The sequence below is a fragment of the Lontra canadensis genome, unplaced genomic scaffold (assembly GCF_010015895.1).
Source record: "Lontra canadensis isolate GAN:19392208 unplaced genomic scaffold, GSC_riverotter_1.0 scaffold23, whole genome shotgun sequence".
NCBI classification, from domain to species: Eukaryota; Metazoa; Chordata; class Mammalia; order Carnivora; family Mustelidae; genus Lontra; species Lontra canadensis.
The window spans coordinates 22365512-22384437 of record NW_022631017.1 but is presented as its reverse complement, the minus strand read 5'-3'; the positions used below and the strand labels follow the sequence as shown (position 1 = coordinate 22384437).

Sequence of the window (18926 nt, the reverse complement as noted above, 5' to 3'; positions counted from 1 at the left end):
AAAAGTAAAGATTTTTGACAGTGGGAGGGCTCCACATACTTTTGACAAAGTAAAAAGTTAGAGAAGAGTGATTAATACTCAAAGTGGTGGTTTAGGAAAGTATGAGCTTTTTGAAAAATGGTTCTCTTTTGCATTCTTCATGAACAGTTCAGGGCATTTAGAGACTGAATCGATGGTGTGATGGGTGGATGGGTAAATGGATGGATAGAAGTTTGGATGAATGGATGGTTGGATGGACGGATGGATGGATGAGTGGATGGACGGATGGATGGATGGATGGATGGGTGGGTCCCCGGAGAACATGAAGAAAAAAATGAAGGCAAGAAAACTAAACGTAAAGTTTAGTTTTAGTAAATATGGACATCAAGTTGTAAATATCCCCCTAATGGTGGAAGCAGTGGGAATGAAAAGAAATGGCATATTACAAGGGAGGTAGAACATGGTTAAAATAGAATTTATTAAAGTTAATGCCAGGATTTTGAGCTTTGTTGATTCAGAAACTGATCCTTTCTTTTACAGAAATAAGGAAGCCCTGAGGGAAATAGCTTGTGTGTTTAAGGAGTTAAGAGATGAAGCACAGGGAATATCATGGTCACCAAAATATTTAAGCCTTTATTCTGTAGATCTTGAAAATGTTTGCATTAGGTCCATATGAGCTACGGTGGCTGTGCGATCTCAGGAAGTCTGCTCATAAGAAAAATAGCAAAACACTGGAGATAGGAAATTTCTCCTGAAGATTTAAGGAGGTATTTTAGATATGAAATGAGAGTATACGATTGTATAATTCATTATTTGCTATCACTAAGAAGTTGTACAACCTAAAACTAAGACCAGATTCTCAGAGGTTTTATTTACTAACGGGTTAAAAAATACATATATTAGGAAGTTGTAGGTAATTTTGAATTCAGCTTCAACAATTTTAAACATGAAACCAAGCAGGCTGTCTACTACGTGTATCATATAATCACTTTTTGAGCTAATGGCAAAATCCCCTTATTTTTAGTCTTATGACTGAAGGAAAATTGTATGATGAGAAGTCATCATTTGGCCTCCCAAAAAACTAAAGGTGGCTATATACCAATGTCTAATCAAATTAAAGTATAATACAGTGAAATCATTTTTAGTTTTTTAACATAAATAAATCATATTTTCAGCATCAAGTGAAGATTCATGATGCCAGTATATTGATTTTAACTTAATCATAGAAATATTTTAGGGATGCCTGGGTGGCTCAGTCCATTAAGCTGCCGCCTTCGGCTCAGGTCATGATCCTAGGATTCTGGGATCCAGTCCCACATGGGGCTTCTTTCTCAGTAGGGAGCTTGCTTCTCTCTCTGCCTCTGTCTGCCACTCTGCCTGTTTGTGCTCTCTCTGTCTGTCTCTCTCTCTCTCTCTATTTCTCTCTGAAAAATAGATAAATAAAATCTTTTAAAAAAAAGAAATATTTTAAAACTTAAATTAAATACAAAATATGGGCAGAGTGAATACAACTATTTAGGTGGCTTTGGGATATTTTAAATTGCTAAAGTACTAAGCTCAAACAATATTTAGATCCAGCTAGAGTTAAGTACCGTTCAGTAATTAGACAACCACAAGGATGGAAAAGCATTGGCCCATTTCATGTAATCAGTCAAATCACTTCTATTTTGATTTCTCATTCCTTATTTTCTGTCGTTTAGTTAATTTGTATTGATAAATAAGAAAGTAAAAGGTGAAAACAGACTTTTTTAAAAAGTGGAAGTGTGTGGCTGGACAACAGCCTGCTCACACAGATTAATCAATGAAGGGAAGAAAATTTCTTTAAAAAAAATGAATTTTATCATTTTTAGTTTGGGGTTTCATCTCAAATTCAGTGAGCTCTTTCCCCAAGACCAGATTGCACTGTTTCTTCTTTTAATCCTCTCCAGCATCATCAGTTTGCTTTCGTCCTAATAGATGCGGAGAGATAAGCTGTATTAGATGAAATTCTTTAATTTGGAATGTACAACCTTTGTCAACTATGTAACAGAATTAGTTAAGACTATTTACTAGGTTTTCTGAACTTTTCTAGAGCTATGGGATAATGGATGAGAAATTTATTTTTAAGGATTAGGTGAAATGATTAACAAGTATGAGCAATTATCATTATTGCCCAGTAGGGCAAGAATACAATGTTAGGCTTGTTTGGGGAGTGTGCATATGTACATCTGTCTGCCGAAAAATATGTATCCACAGGATATGCAGTTGTGTAATATACAAATATAGATTCTAAGTTGAAGATAAACAGAAAAAAAGATTACGTTTGCTTAACACAGCATATGTCAACTGTGATTCCTCTTTCTCTGCAAGGGCTATGCTTGTGTATTTCCTGTATTCTATTTTATTTTTTTAAGATTTATTTATTTATTTTTAGCAAGCTAGAGAAAGAGGGCGAGAGCAAGCATGAGCGGAGGGAGGGGCAAAGGGAGGGAATCTTCAAGCAGACTCCTTACCCAGTATGGAGCCTGATGTGGGGATCAATCCCACAACCCAAGAGTCCGAGGCCCAACTAAATGAGCTACCCATGCGCACCTATTTCATTTTAAAATTGACAGGTGTCTGTTCCTTGGACCCCTCAGGAGCCTGTATCCTGTCAATAGCATTCCTATATAGTCTCCAAAGTATAGAGAACGATGGACTAGACATGATTTCAGATAACACAGCCTTCTGCCTTAGTTGCTTGCCCAAAACTAAATTTCTGACATTAATACAATTTCTGTTCTATTTCTACAGGAAAGCCAACAGATAGCAAACCACCAAGTTCTTAGCAATATTTTAATGGAAAATGGGAACTTGAAATATTAGAGAAGAAAAGAAAAACTTTATAAAGCTTCTTTCTTTTAACCTCTGAAGGTTTTCTGTTTGTAGGCATAAAAAAGTTTATACTAAGTTAGAATTTTAGACCAGGTTCTAAACCAATATAAAATTTTATTTTTAATTATCATAAATGCAAATTCAGTTTTTCTCTTCTCTGTCTCTCTTTTGGTATGTCCGTCTGTCTCTCTCCTCTCTCTGTCTCTCTCCCTCTTCCTTCTCTTTATAGAAGTTCATTAAAGAAAAGATTCTATCCCTGCTGGAGAGTCATTCAGTGACTGTTGTCCCTAAATAGAATGAGCACATTTGCCTAGAGACAACACTCCATACGGCTTATTTCTATTCAATTTACATAAGCAACGACAATGCATTCTTTCTTAATTTTCAGGGATTTTAAATTCATTAAAAACATATAAAATATATGAATAATGCCAACTTTCTTAGGTGTATATTACCTAAGAAAAATTTGCCTGAAGAACATACTACAAGGAAAGAATAATATTAATATACCAGTTTCAGCAATTGATGTAAAAAAAACCCATTAGTGATTAGGCAGACATTTATTTTACAGTTGCGTTATTTTGTCTTTACTTTTCTCTGTAAAATAATAGCTATTGTGGAGAAGTTTTGAGAATTTTAAGAAAGGTATTAGAAGGTTTAGGTTCGAGCTTTAATAGGGCAAATGCCATCTGTTTCTACAATTTGTAACATTTTATTATTAACAGCGCTAGAAGAAGGAAGCAGTCTATTTCAGTGGCGAGGACAGATTTCTGTCCATCTGTGCCCGTGTTGCTGCATGCCACTCGCGCTTTCTATCTGCATAGCTCTGAGCCAGTGTTGATGCCGTGGCAAGGTCAAGAGGTGGAGAAGCCTGTCAGCACATTCTGTGTCTAATGTGATGACAACCCCACATGGGTCCTCGAGCCCCACCCTGAGGCACTCGTTCTGTTGGGCCTCAGAGGGAGGCCTTCTGGACGATGATCTAGAAGGAAAATGCTAACTTTAAATATTTAAAAAAATCAAAGAACTTAATCTGTTACGTGTCTCTCGTTAATGTCAAATCTCCTAAGAAGGAGGCTCATTTCTCAACATTAAAAAATGGGTAGAATTCTGCGGTGATTTTTCTTACTTTTTTTTCCAGTTTCTTCGTGTCTACGTTGAGTTGCAGGGAAGGAGAATCCCCACGGAATTCTATTTTAGTGCAGGATAGCGGGGGGAAAAAGCATGCAGTGGGTTAAACAGACTTTAAAGACTGAAATGTTGCATATTAGTATTAAATACCATTTTTTTTTTAGAAGTCTTAGTATATAGAATCTCCAAATGTGTGCTTTTTTTTTCTTTTTCCAAAAAGTGCTTATCAGATTGTTGTGGAGGAGTTGCACCCACACCGAACGAAGAGAGAAGCTGGAGCAATGGAATGCTACCAGGTCCCCGTTACATACCAGAACGCGCTGAGCGGGGGTGCGCCGTACTACTTCGCTGCGGAACTGCCCCCAGGGAATCTTCCAGAACCCGCCCCATTCACAGTGGGTGACAATAGGACCTATCAGGGCTTTTGGAACCCTCCTTTGGCTCCACGCAAGGGATACAACATCTATTTCCAGGCAATGAGCAGTGTGGAGAAGGTGAGCTTGCTTCAAAATTTGCTTTTTCACTGCTCTGAGGAAAAACTGCGGTTGAATTTTATAAATACCCAGTAGCATTTGTCAGGGGGAGAAGAAAAAAAAAAAGAAAGAAAGAAAGACGGAGGGGAAAAAACACACCCGTGTGTAGGGGGTGTTGTTCCTGTTCCCAGCAGTGTGTACAGTTTTGGGCGGACTGTCAGGTGGAGGCGCCAAGCGCATTGGGTGGCATGGGATTCCTGTTTCCTAGTAACTGCTGCTCCTTGCAGCCTGCTTCAGGAAAGCCCACCAGAACAATTGTGAGCAAAAGGATTTGAAAAGGTGGGTGTTCTGCTGCTGGGACTCCAGCCCCAGTAAATACTGGGCATTGTTCTGTCTCCTTTGCTCAGTGGTGGCACACTTCAGAAGATTAAATTTACTGCAGGATAAACAGAATGCGTGTTCCACAGCAGGCTAATAAACCCTTATAAACTTTTCAGAGGGTACAAGCCAAATAGTAAATAACAAGTAACAATCCTCTGATTACAAAGTAATAGGATGCCTGTGGTATATCTGCCAGAACCTAAACAGAAGGCTGCCTGGAGATGGCCGGGTGCTGTGCCATTAGAGAAGTCTGTTTTCTATTTCCCCGGTTGCCCCTCCTTTTCCCATTTTGGACACAGTTGTTTTTGAACACTGCCACTGATCCCAAATGAATATTGAAGAGGAAGACACAACAGGAAGATAGAAACTACCGGTGGTTCCATATGGGGGGAAATAACCTGGCCTTTCACACCTCGTGCTGTTTCTCTTTGAAAGATTTTCTTTCCTAAAATTTATTTAATATTTTTTTTCAGAGAGGGATAAGAAAAAAAAAATGTCAAGAATAGAAAACTCCTACAATTTAAAACCCAATAGAAGACTGGCATTTTTGTGTACTTGTAGCTATATAGGAAATTTCTGGGTTTGAGTAATTGAGTCCCTCAGGTGGGTTCCTGGGAGATATTGTGAAATAGGTGATAGCCAATTGTAACAGTCATATTATACCTTGGAATAGTTGAGTTAAAAGACATAATCCAATTGGATTTTCTGAAGCAGTCATGAGAACTTAAGGTATTGACTAGCTGCTTTCTAATGAAAGCTCTATCTTTCTGCTTACCCATATTCCTTTGCCAGTATATATATGGTGAAGAAAAATGCAATGGCATCTTCTAGGATGTACTTCAAAGCCATGGGCTGCCCATGGTTGAAAACATTATTCTTATCTCTTCTCTAGTTTATTTTTACGTAAGTGGGAGTCTTCTGAGGCAAGTTGGCTCCCTGCCTCCCCACATGCCCATCATTCCACATCACTGGTACAACTGGGCTGCTTAAAAGAGAGAAGACCATGGAAGTTATTGTTCCATTCTGAGTATAAAGTAGCATGGCAACAGAAAACATAGGTCTGCATTTGGGTATTCATCTTTAGAGATGTGAGTGATTCTCAGTTAACTTTCATTCCTGGGTCTGTAGTATAAGGGGAGTGTTAATGAATGTTACTTATAAAGGATTTTCTCTGGCACTCTTTAAAAGCCTTGATATGAATGTTCTCTTCTAAGTGTTAGTATATCTACATGTGGTTTAATCAAAGTACAGAGTAGCAACAATATATCTCACGGTTATCTAGGCAAATACTTTCAAGATGAATGTGGTTCCTACCAGCAGAGGCTGGAAATCCTGACAGAATTAACAGCAGTTTCTTTTAGGAAATCAGAATCCCTTTGGGCCTTTGTAGGAATGTGAAACAATCTCCTGGAGTGGACTGTAAAGACCTCAAGTCACAATTAAGTAATACAATGCAAAGTTTTATTTTTAACTACTAATTCCCCCTCAGTGCTTTGTTTTGTATAATTAAGAGAAAATGATAAACTCTTGGCTTGTCAATATATAGAACTACTCAAGATGGAGTTACAAATACGTCCTAAAAACAAATAGCCTGTGTTTTGTTCACTGGCTTTACCATCTTTTCCAGCCTCTGGTATGTTCAAAGATACGAACTGAAGGAACAAAGTCCTGGAGGTGTGTGGTGCGGGCCTAGAAGTACAGTTCACCACGTAGTGCCACACCACCCCATTAAAAAAGAAAGAAAGAAAGAAAGAAAGAAAGAAAGAAAGAAAGAAAGAGAAGGAAGGAAGGAAGGAAGGAAGGAAGGAAGGAAGGAAGGAAGGGAAAACAAAACAAAAAAGAACCTGAAATAATCTTTGTCCTTTCCCATTTCAACTTTGTCTGCCTCAACTCCATCTGTCTAGCAAGAGTAGGAAAATAGTCCCAATGAGAAATCTTTTTAACCCATAGTTACCCTTAACAGTGAAATTAAAAAGGAAAAAAAAGAACAGATAAATCATACTGCAGCCGTGATGCAACTTTTGGATGATCTTTCTAACTACTGTCCTTGAGCTCAGTAGACATGCTGGGATCCAGGTGAGGGTATGGGATGTTCAGCTTTGGTCTGAGTCTATAGCTGTGTCGTGAAAATGAAGTTGGTGTCTGGGTCTGATTTGTATTTGCTTTGCAAACACATATTTCTTTCTAATTGCTTAAAAAGTACAGTAAGTACAAAGACAGTGCTTTTACTACATGTCCCAGACAGGACAGCCTGTTTGATTACAAGATAAAAACAGGACACCTGAATTTTTAGAGAATACTGAAACCATTTTAAAAGTTCTTACTTAAGATTTTTTAAAGATCTCTCTGAGGATACTTTTCAAAAACAAAAAAAATTTCCTTGATATTGCAATTCTGCTCTTCTTAAACCTAATTTATAACCTGGGATTATGAAGTAGGAAACATTGTCTATACACTGACTGTTGTCTTTCATATTTCACTCCATCAGGAAACTAAAACCCAGTGTGTACGAATTGCTACAAAAGGTAAGAGGTTTGCCTTTTTTTTTCCTCTTGAGATTCCATTCGCCCGCTTTTTAAAATGAAAGAGCTTTGTTCCTCCTTAGGGCTAATTAAATGTGGCTCTTGTATTACTGAGTGTTTATAGTAGGCCCAGGTACCCAGGTACACCGCCAGCCGAGTTCTCTGACTCACTTGGGTGTCTTTAGCACCTCATGGGTGCTACTTTCCATCCTCTGGTCCTTGACTGGAGGAATCCTGTTATGAGGATAGGAAGGATTTAGAAAACCTTAGAAGGGCTCATTTCTGCCATTTAGTGTCTGAAAGGTCTTACGCCGCTGATCAACCAATATATTAGGAAAAGCTCAGCAATATCAGCTCAAAATAGCAAGTTGCTTGTTTAAAAACCTCTGTTACTTTCTGTGGTAAACACTCAGACATTAATAGGAGCTGAGCTAGTACGTGCATGTGTAAGAGCAGAGATGTGGAGACCGATCCTTATCTTCCTGAGTCGTGCAATTCAGTTGAAACTATTTTGCTTTTTTTTAACTTAAGAAAATGGTTTTAATCCAGTTGATGCCAAGGAATTAGATCTGTGATGGCTGACGACCAGGGTGATCTTGCTGATGTTGCATATTACAGCTTAGTTGCCTAGTTTCTTTATGGGGAAACATTTCCATCTTTGAATGGGTATTTGGAGTTCAGGTATGAGAAAGTCTCCTGCGTTCACTACGTTTATAATCCTTCATTGAAGAGTTCTTTGTGCCAATGAGAGAGAGGGCTATTTAGCGTATTCTGTCAAAAGAAACAGGAAAAGCTGTCCCCATGCAGACGTGGGACTCCGCACAGGGTTGGTGCTCTGGGTGGTTTCTGCCAAAATTAGTATTAAACCCACATTCATGAGCAGTAGTTGATTCATTTGGGGTAGAAATGAATGGCCATATTCTGTTTGTGCTGGCATCTTTCCTTTCATCATTTTTCTCCATTTAATCACCAATCTGCTCAATTAAGCATTTGTGTTTACTCGTGATTTGTAAAGGCAATAAAGAAAGACTTTTCCCTTGACTCATGAGAAGTAATAAAAAAGCTTCACAGAAAAAAATGCCTTTTTTAAAAAATTCAAATACTAAGTCTCCTCATAATTTTAAAAATTAGGCAATATTTAATGAAGGGGAAGAGAATATATACAGATATATATAATGTACAGGCATTTATTTTATTTTAAAAACTTAGTTTGTAGATCAAAAAATTAGGGTTCAAATTTTAGAAGGCAATGGCAGAAGACATTTAGATATATATCACCTATGCTTTTCCAGATTTAAAATAGAGCCAGAAATACAAAATGGTCTCGCATTTTCCTCCAACAAGGTCTTTAGATATGGTCATTCTATGTTTCTATAGCTGAGAAAAGAAAGCTATAAATGATTCTAAAATTTTAAATTTTAATAATTTGGTTATTGAATTATTTGCATTTACACAAGCTGTTTTAAATGTCATTTTGTCCCTATCTCAATACATATAAAATTATAATGACAAATATCACATGATATTTAGACTGTAGGAGAGGTGAGATTATGGAAATCGAACTTACCATGTGGCATACAGTACTTGCCAGAAACCCAGAGGTAGCGAGAAAGAGTTCATTTGTCGTAGTTTCTTCTTTGTCTAGTAATCTATCCCTGCTATTCTTCTGAGTCTCAGGTTGACAGTGTGGCTTAATGAGTAAGAGAAAAGGACTCTATCTAGCCCTGGACTGTCTAGGTTCAAATCCTGACTTTGCTCCTTACTGTTCTTTACTCTTGGCAAATTATTTATCAATCATCCTCAAAATAAGAATATTAGAGTATCCTTCTCTTACTATTATTGTGAGGATGGAAATAGTTTATATATATGAAGGGCTTCAATAATGCCTAGTATATTGTGACTATTACATAAAAGTTAATTGCCATTTTATCATCATCATCATTATTACAATCATTGTGTACCTTACCTCAGAAGGACGTACTGTATTCTGCCCTCATCTGTGGAAGATACATTCCAAGACCCCAGGGGATGCTTGAAACCACAGATAATATCAAACACTATATATACACTACAGTTTTTTTCCTTTCCATGCATATTTACAATAAAGCTTAATTTATAAAATAAGCACCATAAGAGATTGCTAACAATATCATAAAATAGAATAATTATAACAATATACTGTAATAAAAGTTATGTGACTGTGACCCCTCTTTTTCTCAAAATATCTTATTTTACTGTACTCACTCTTCTTATTCTTGTGATGATGTGGCTTGACAAAGCCTACCTGATGAGATGAATTGAGGTGAATGATAGTAGGCTACTACTGACCTTCTGACAGTAAGTAAGGAAGTAGATCATGTTTCTGGACTACAGCTGACCATCAGTAACAGACACCATGAAAAACAAAGCTGGATAAGGGGGGAACTACTGTAATTTGTGTTATGTAGTTATGAAATAAATATATATAAAAACAAAACTGAATTTTTGTGATAGAGACTACTTGGCAAGAAGTGGATTTCTAATTAATTCCTTTTCTGAACATTTAGCATTTTTCCATTTATGAAAAACCACACTTTTTAGTTTAAAGTCAATTTATTGCCTGATTACATTTTGAATTAACACCATACAAGTATTACTCAGCTTTGGAATAAATTTTTTGGTATGAAAATAAAAAAGTTTCTCACAGAACATTTTGAAGACAGACTTAATAGTCAAAATGGCATAACCATATTGACTGAGGAAGAGGCATGAAGGAAACTTTTGGCCAAGGAAATTGTTGAATATGTCATAGGAAAACACAGAGGTAAAAACCCATTAAACTATATACTTGAAACATGTGTAAGGGTACCTGGCTGGCTCAGTCAGTAGAACAGGTGACTCTTGATCTCAGGATTGTGTGTTTAAGCCCCACATTGGGTGTGGAGCCTACTTTAAAAATAAAAAATGTGTACACTGTGCTAATTTAAGGCACTGAAAATTCTTGTGGGAATGTGAGAGAATATAAAAGCCAAGAACAATTAGCATACACACTAGAGTAGCATGATGATTTTGAAAATTTTTTGACATATGAGAATTGTTCAAAAAAATTTCCAGTGTATATTGTTTCCTGCCTTACTGGAACTCATTCCTCATGATGGCCATAATGACTATACAGACTTTGGCTTGATTATTTAAAAAAAAAAAAAAGTTTGAAGTAAATAATCAAGGTTATAATATCCGAAATGGAGAGTGATATGAAAATGTTATGGGGCAAAAGAAGAGGTGTTCTGGAAGTTGTGTTCATTGCAGTTGAGATCAGTGGTGCTGCCTTCTGACTTGTGTGTGGGTCATTGAGAAGTTTATGTGTTGGGAATGAAGTGGAAGGGCTGATCTCAATTATGAGAAACATGAAAGTCATTCCATTTATAAAATAGCATATCCCATACTAAAATTGTTGCAGACCTATGAAAAGGACTTTAACCAAAAGTATCTTGGAAAAGCAAAAGGAGAGTAAGTTTCAGGAAAGGTTTTTGTGGTACCTCAAAGAGGAGGGACAGCACTGGGAAGTCACTTGTGCAGTGAGGTGGGAATGCCATGCAGCTTCGCATGCTCAGTGAGCAAGTCTCTCTAACCTCCACTGAACAAAGTGTTTTAGGTTGTTTAATGATAGTTTGCTCTCTGCCCTTTTACATACAATTTATAACAGTGCTCTAAATCCATATATACATATAACATTTATTTGCAAATTAGTAGCTAAGATCTTGTGCTTTGCTGCCATAAATAATTTATAGTGTAATAACTATTCTTTTCTTAAGGAAGTTAAGAAAAGTAATGCCTCTGTGGTTAGATTTAAACACCAATTTGTGCAAATATTATATAAATTATAGCAAAATTTACTCAAATAATTTTCAAAAAGTACTTCACAAATGGATGTTATTCCACATTTCCATTTATAAGTAGTTTGCTGTGGCGGACTGTTGTCTACCCATTAGCCATTCTTTGACTTCTTCCAATTTCACTTGGATATCAGTATTCTAATCATTCATTTAGCAAATATTTACCACACAATGTTCTAGGCTCTGGGGATAAAGCAGTGAAATAAAGAGAACAAAGACCTTTCTTCCGTAGAACTTAAGTTCCAGTAGAGGAAACAGACCAGACAAAACAAATAAATGTGTGATATGTCAGAGGGTGATACCTTCTTTGGAGATAAATAAAGCAGTAAACAGGGGATGGGAAATGCTGGGGCACATATCTAGGCCATAACTATTTCACATACCGTTATCAGAGAAAGACTCCCTGGTAAGGTCAAGGACACTAGGGAATAATCCATGTGGGGAAGGATCACACAAGGCAGAGGGAACATGTGCAAAGACCTTGAGGAGAATGTGCCCTTGGCTGCTCAAGAAAGGTAGGCTCAGACCGAGGGGATGAATCTGATGGGTGCAAATCAGCGGTTCTCAAACTTCACCATTAGTATAATCATCTGGAGGGCTTGTTAAGGAGATTACTAGGCCTTAACCCCAGAGCTTCTATATCAGTAGGCAGGGGGAGGGGCCCAAGAATGTGCATTTCTAACAAGTTTACTGCTGATGCTCCAGGGACCACACTTTGAGAACCACTGATCCAAACAAATTCCATGCAGCTGGCCAGTGATTGCTTTAGGGTTTTTTGTGTTACTCAGTTTTGGTCATGGAGATCTAAGGATCTGTCTTCTGTCAGGTATTCTAACAAATTGGTTCCTTCCTGATTTATAAAACCAAGAGCCATCTTCAACCCATCTTTCTTATCTTGGGGCATTGTTTTGTAAAGTTGTGATATTTAGAAAATTGAGAGCCAACTGGGTTAAAAAGAAGGGAAAGTCAAGGAAAACAAATAAGCCAACTCCAGCCCAAACAGCTCTGAACTTTTGAATTACCCATTGCTAGAACTCCTTAACCCCAGATAGTTATGTTTGAAAAAGCAAGTTTTTATGAAAATCACTACTTGTGGGTAATTTGTCCCCTGCAGCAAATACTGTCTGAGCTGATGTTAGATTTTTATTTTACCTTGGGAATAATATCTTTTAAAAATAGTGGTTAGGATCCAATGTGATATGTCAAGGACCAATTATTTCATTCAGTGATTGCAAGAAAGCACCTAAAACCCATATAACCTAATCATTACCAGTGGCATTTAAAAAATAGGAAATTCCCTGGGTAACTGGGTGGCCAGTCACACTCTGTCACGCTCTCTCAAATAAATAAATAAAATCTTTAAATAGAAATAAGGAATTCCTTTTAGGTGTCAGTCTAGAACACCAGGAACACATTCTTACTGGCCTTCTGAGAGAGCTAGAAAGAAGGAACCTGGATAGTTTCAGAAGCTACGGAAGAAAGGGAATTCCAAAAGCTAAGGCGTGCATATTTGCATTAATCTACTTACTTATTATCAGGTTATTCCTTATTTTGATAAACCTAAATTTCACGGGTGATTGTGAAGGATGCCTATAAGGTGGGTTTAGTTCATTTTATATATCCCTGTCCAGGGAATGGTCTAAGTCAGATGATTATTAACTCAGAATACCACTTATTTTAAACAATGATGATATGCATCCTTCCCAGATTCCTCAGAAATATCTTGACTTCATTGCTAGTGTACATTTTAAACATGCCTTCCGGTATTAAGAAAAATTCAGTTGTCGTGAAAGAGTAGGTGTGTGTGGAAGATTTTATTCAAAATATGTACTAGAATATACAAGCACTGCTAATATTTTAATTTACTTTGTTCTTTCTCCTCTCTTTTGCTGTCTGTTCCCTAATTACTGGATAAAAAGTAGGATTTTTAAAGCATTTTCATAACCTTAATTTTGTCTCATGCTGCTTTTGTCAAATCTTTCTTTGTGCCCTTTTCTCTGAGTGTGCAGATGGATAAAAGAGCCTCTTTAAGTTATTAGACATTCAGAAAAAGCAAACATAAGAAGAAAAAGAACTTAGTCTGTCAAGAAGTTGCAGGAAAAATAGAGGCTCCAGTTGGTTGTGCCATGTGTGTAGAAGCCTCTTGACTGAATTCATTCCCACCATATTTACCACAGATGACTTTGAACTTGAGTAGGACTCAATCTCAGCTCTTAAAATGCACTTCTGTGCTTTATCTCTTAGAGAGCTCACTCCTGAGGTAGAGGGTGGATTGAAAGCAAGGGTGAGGTCTACAGAAAAAATTATTTAATTGGGCTTTGAGGTCTAAAATCCTAAACTTAATTTTTTTTTTTTTTTGATTGTACTACTGTGCTTTCTGTTTGCCAGCTACATGTTGAAGAAAATGGTAAAGCATCAGGAAGGGATGTCATATTCTTTGGTGCCCCTGTTTTAAGCTGAAAGAAACCGAGGTCAGCTATGGGAGTTAGTCTGACCATTAAGAAACTCAGGGCAAAGGCACCTGTGTGGCTCAGTCAGTTAAGCATCTGCCTTCAGCTTGGGTTATGATCCTAGGGTCAGGGGATCAAGCCCCGCATCAGGCTCCTTGCCTGGCCGAGAGTCTGCTTCCCCCTCTGCCCCTCTTCCTGCTTGTGTTCTCTCTCCCTTACTCTCACTCCCTGCTGCAAATAAATAAAATCCTTAAAAAAAAAAAAGAAAGAAAGAAAGAAAGAAACTCTGGGCAGGGGTATGGCTTTTCTTGGTCCCAAGAACCGAATAGGTCTTCAAAAAAACTGCCAACTCTTCTGACAAATTGTAATCCTTGAGAATGACTTTGTTTTTCCTCTGAATGCCTCAGTGCTCTTGCTGGCACTTGAACTCCTTTCTCCTGCAAGGGAGTGAGTGTGTCTCATTCTTCCCACCTATTAGATCTGTGTACAGCTTTTAGAAATTAATCTGATTTGGGGTTGCATTTTTCTTGAATTTGTAAGGGAAGAAATTACAGAAAAATATATTAGTAATAGACTACAGCCTGAGAGAAATGAAAGCATATCTAAGGGAAACCAAACTGAGAACAAGTACAATTTTAATAAAGCTTAAATCAGTCATTCATAGCTTGGAACTAACCTCTGTTAGGCACCAGTATTTCCTGGTGCTTTGTCAAAGGCCTTATCATTGTAAATTCTTCTTTTGTTTTTTTCATAAAAAGTTACTAAAAAATTAATAGCTAATGGATTTTTCAACATGTTTGGAAAATGAAGCTATCTTTTTGTTTTTGAGAAACTAGAGTTGAATAAAAATGTAATATTTCTGTAATGGATTCAAAGTCTAATGAAATTGTCCAAATTGTTTATTATTCAGAAATCTCTTAGAATGAAAAATCATCTGCATGGGCTATAAGGTTTACAAGGCTAGAAGTGATAATCTGTTTATATTCTGTTTCATCTGTGCCTGATATTTAAGATAAATATGGTCAATCTCTTTGGAATGGATGGATGGAGGCATGCATGGATAAATAAATGAATAAATGAATATTATCCAGAATTGTTTTACTTTTTAATGTCTTAAAGATATATGGATTTCTTTTTTCTACTACATGTTTATTTTATTGGCATAATTTAGAAATAATTTTGAAGTGTTTATTTTCTTCTTGTTCTTCTACAGAAACAATTAATATGAATAAAATTCTTGCCCAGCTAGTATTCCAATCAGCTCTTGCTTCCCCCTCCATCTAAACTATACTATATTCTTAGAATGGACAAAATGTAGAAAGTTTTAACTCAGTTATTGATTTCATTATTTCTTATATGAAATTTTACTTTTTTCTTTCATAAAGAGAGTAAGTTTAAAAAGTAAATTTTTACCCTCTCCCCCTACTGGGCAGAAAGTCTGTTAAGTACTGTAAATGGAAAAAGAACATAATACGGAAGTCCCTGACTTTGAAAAGCTCATGGTACAATTCATGACACATATAATGGCCTGAGAAAAGTTAAAGAATAGAAAAGTACAATATAAATTGTATGTGTAATGTGTATGTGTATTGCACAAGTATTCTACTAAAGCAGTGGGGAGTTTTCAAAAACAGCAAAGGTTACAGATAGGAAATTTCTAGCAAGTGATAAATTCTGATTTCTGTCTTAAGCCAATTGTACTTTATTTATCTAATTATTATACTTATTTATTATTATCATTTTTACCATATAGGTACGAATTTCCTAGTTTATTTTGCAAGCACTTTAGGGACTTCAAGAGCATTTACTCCACATTTGTAATAAAACTACTTTTAAAATGGAAAAAAAAAAATCCTTGTATACACCAATCTGCTATATGCAGAATATATTACCTGATATCTTCCCTTAAGGTGTGCTGCTTAGTTTCTTTATTTCTGAAAAGATGTAAAAATAAAACTTCTCCTCTGCCTCTGTTCTTAAGTATATCTTGAAATAGCAAAATGAGTAAAGTGGTAGTGTCATTTGCAAATGCAGATATTGATTATGTGCAACCAAAAGAATATGAAAATAAATAGGTCCCTAACATACTGCAGCTACCATTCATAACCCCCAATTTCAAATTTAACACTGAGTGGTTCTTCTGCTTTTACTGATTGGTTTTATAAATACTGGAAATGGTATTGGTAAGAAATTTGAACTTACAAACTTATATTAATAAGATATATTCCATTTAGTATTTGTTTTACAAAATGATTTTACACTAAGAAGTTTGGAATCCTTGATCTGAATCATGCCCTCATTTTATGGATGAGAAAACTGACTTCATTTAGGATTTGATTTCCAAAGTAGAATAGATCGTTGAAAGTGTAGGAACAGAAACCACTCCCCTGTACTTTTTTTACAAAATGGCACACTCGTTCGACACTGCCTGTCTAGGATCACCAGCTTAAATATCAGAATATGTTCAGTCCCCATCTTCATGTCAATGAATCCAAGGCTATAGGATTGCCAGAAGTCCATTATAATAATCATTTCTCTAATGTGGTTAAGAAGAATTCAGAGAGGTTTATTTGGGAGTGTATACTGATAGCATCAAACTGAGGATGTTAATTGTTTATCAGGGAGAATTTTATAATTTAGAGTTCACTCAAATAATATCAACAGCAAAGTCTTAATTATTGCCCTTAATTCTAGACTATTGCTTCAGTTATTAAAGAGAATGAAGTCACCTTACGACTCATAGAACATTGCAGAGACATTTATGAGGAAGAGTCAGAAACATTATCTGACAGAGCAAAGATGGCAAAACATCAAGTGATAGGATTATCTCTCCCTACGATCCCTTTTCTCAAGCTGCCAATCAAAACAGAACCTGTTATCATTTCTAGAGAATCATATTGTATTAAGTAGATAAGTGATTTGTAATCATAGTCATTCTTGGTGTGGAGCTCTGTGGTAGGCGGAATACTGGGTTCCCTAAAGATATCCATGTTCCGATCTCCACATTACTTCACATGGCAAAAGAAATTTTGCAGATATATTGAGTTAAGGATTTTGAGATGGGGAAATTAGTCTGGATTGTGCAGCTAGACTCAGTGTCATCATGAGGCTTCTTATAAATGGGACGGGGAGGGTCAGTCTCAGAGCAGGTATGTGAGGAAAGAAGCAAGGATTGGAGTGATGTGCATTGCAGAAAAAAGAAAGGGGCCCTGAGCCAAGGAATGCAAATGGCCTTGGGAAGATGGGGAAGACCAAGAAACCGACTCCCCCCTCAAGCCTCCAGGAGGAACACAGGCCTGCCAACACCTTCTTAATTTAAGTCCTGCAAGTCTCATGCAGGACTTCTGACCTCTAGAAATGTAAGATAATGATTTTGTGTTGTTTTGACCCAAAAATTTGTCGTAATTTGTTTCATTGTAAAAAGTTACTGTTGCAGATTTTAGCACCTATAAGTGCTATGAGACTTTGGAATTGGGCAGTGGGCAGAGGCTTGGAAAAATTTCAAGAGCATGGTAGAAAAACGCCCAGGTTGCCTTTAACAGACTGTTAGTAGCGATATGAACATTTAAAGTCTCTGCCACCAAGGGTTCAGAAGAAAATAAGGAACAGGCTATTGGAAACTGAAGCAAAGGGGATCCTTGTTATGTGGCAGAAATTTAGCTGAATTATGTTCTATAGTTGTGTGGGAAGCAAAATTTATAAACAGTGAACGTGGATATGTAGATGAGGAGTTTTCCAAGCTGTGTTGAGGTGCAGCCTTTCTAAAAACACACATATTAGGGCACCTGGGTGGCTCACTCAGTTAAGTGGCTGCCTTCCGCTCAGGTCGTGATCCTAGGGTCCTGGGATCCAGCCCCGCATGGGACTCCCTGCTCAGCGGGAGCCTTATTCTCCCTCTCCCTCGCCTGCCGCTCTGCCTACTTGTGCTCTCTCTCTTTCTGTCAAAAAAATAAATAAAATCTTTTTTTTTAAATAAAAACACGCATGTTATATGTACATATATATGGAGACAGAGACACTCACATGTTACATGTATATAGGTATACATGTGTACATGTATATAGGTATACATGTGTACATATATATATATATATATATATGTTGATGTTATTACTGTCTTTGCATAGTGGTGGTACAGAGCCCCTATTTTAATCCTTTGATTTTGAAGAAGGCAAATGCTAAATTACAGAAAACTGAAAGTATTTTTAATTCTAAGCAATTAAAAACAGGTCTTTAGAGTGAATCCCTACATGAGAAGGATTACATTAGCTTTATTGCAATATTATGGTAACAAGAACTCTGCCTCTCTTTTTTTCTGTATTATTATCCTGTTGGAGGAGGGGAAAAAAAACGTTAAAATCCAGTTTGGCCTTATTATAACACTGGGCAAATGTGTCTTAGAGCATTGGTTTATGATTTTTGTTCCATAGTAGACAAAGTATTCTTTATCCTCTCTCAGTTTAGTGTCTCGTATTATGCATTCTATTCAATTTTTAATGAAATGTGGATTACTTTAAAGATTATCTCTCTGATTTAATAAATGGCATTAGAGTAGAAAGTTAATTGGATCTTTCTTGAATAAGCAGTGACCACTATGTGTGACTGATAGGAGGAAAAGATAGTAAATGACATATTTTTGAATTTATGTGTTAAACTTTTAGATTAATATTTTTCTGTGATCAGTTTTTTCAAGTAAATTATGTAGCCCCCATTACCCTTATAAAAACTATGGAGAAATTCTAATTTCTTTTAAAAATAAAAATTTCTTAGGTTTTGTGAAAATGAGATGTAAGAAAGTCACATACTTGAACACATACCTAGCTTAGTGTGTTTTCATTTTAAATACAGAAAGTGAACGCTATCACCCAAACATCTAAATAGTTCTAGATCTATCACTTCCTGTTTTGACAAGGATCTCGACTGAGCTTCAAAATTTGGAATCTTGTTCACTTCTTGCATTTTTTTTCTCTTTTATTCAAGACCTTCTGCTGAATTTAGTGGCAAAGAAATTGTCATTTGTACTTCATTTTTTAAGGAAATGCAGAAATCCATCCGTTTGTAAATATGATGGTGGAGGGGACAGTGACAGTCCCCACATTTTGTATATCCCTGGTAGTAAGTAGTTCACAGTTGGAGTGTCACTGACCCTTAAGTACACACAAATCATCCTTTTACAGCAATGCCCCTCTTCCTGATAGCTGTTAGTGTATGCAGCTGTGCCTTCCATATTGCAGATTCAGAAAGACGATGTTCTAATTACTG

General features: G+C 36.6%; 1 protein-coding gene across 15 annotated transcripts in view; it reads left to right on the top strand.

Moving 5' to 3' along the window:
• PTPRK (protein tyrosine phosphatase receptor type K) overlaps positions 1–18926 on the top strand; it is a 549502-nt gene that overhangs the window by 446044 nt on the left and 84532 nt on the right. For all 15 annotated transcript variants that reach the window (XM_032862518.1, XM_032862504.1, XM_032862503.1 and 12 more), the window contains 2 exons: positions 4184–4457; positions 7306–7342. In XM_032862518.1, the coding sequence (XP_032718409.1) occupies positions 4184–4457; positions 7306–7342 (311 nt within the window). The remainder of the gene's footprint in view (positions 1–4183; positions 4458–7305; positions 7343–18926) is intronic.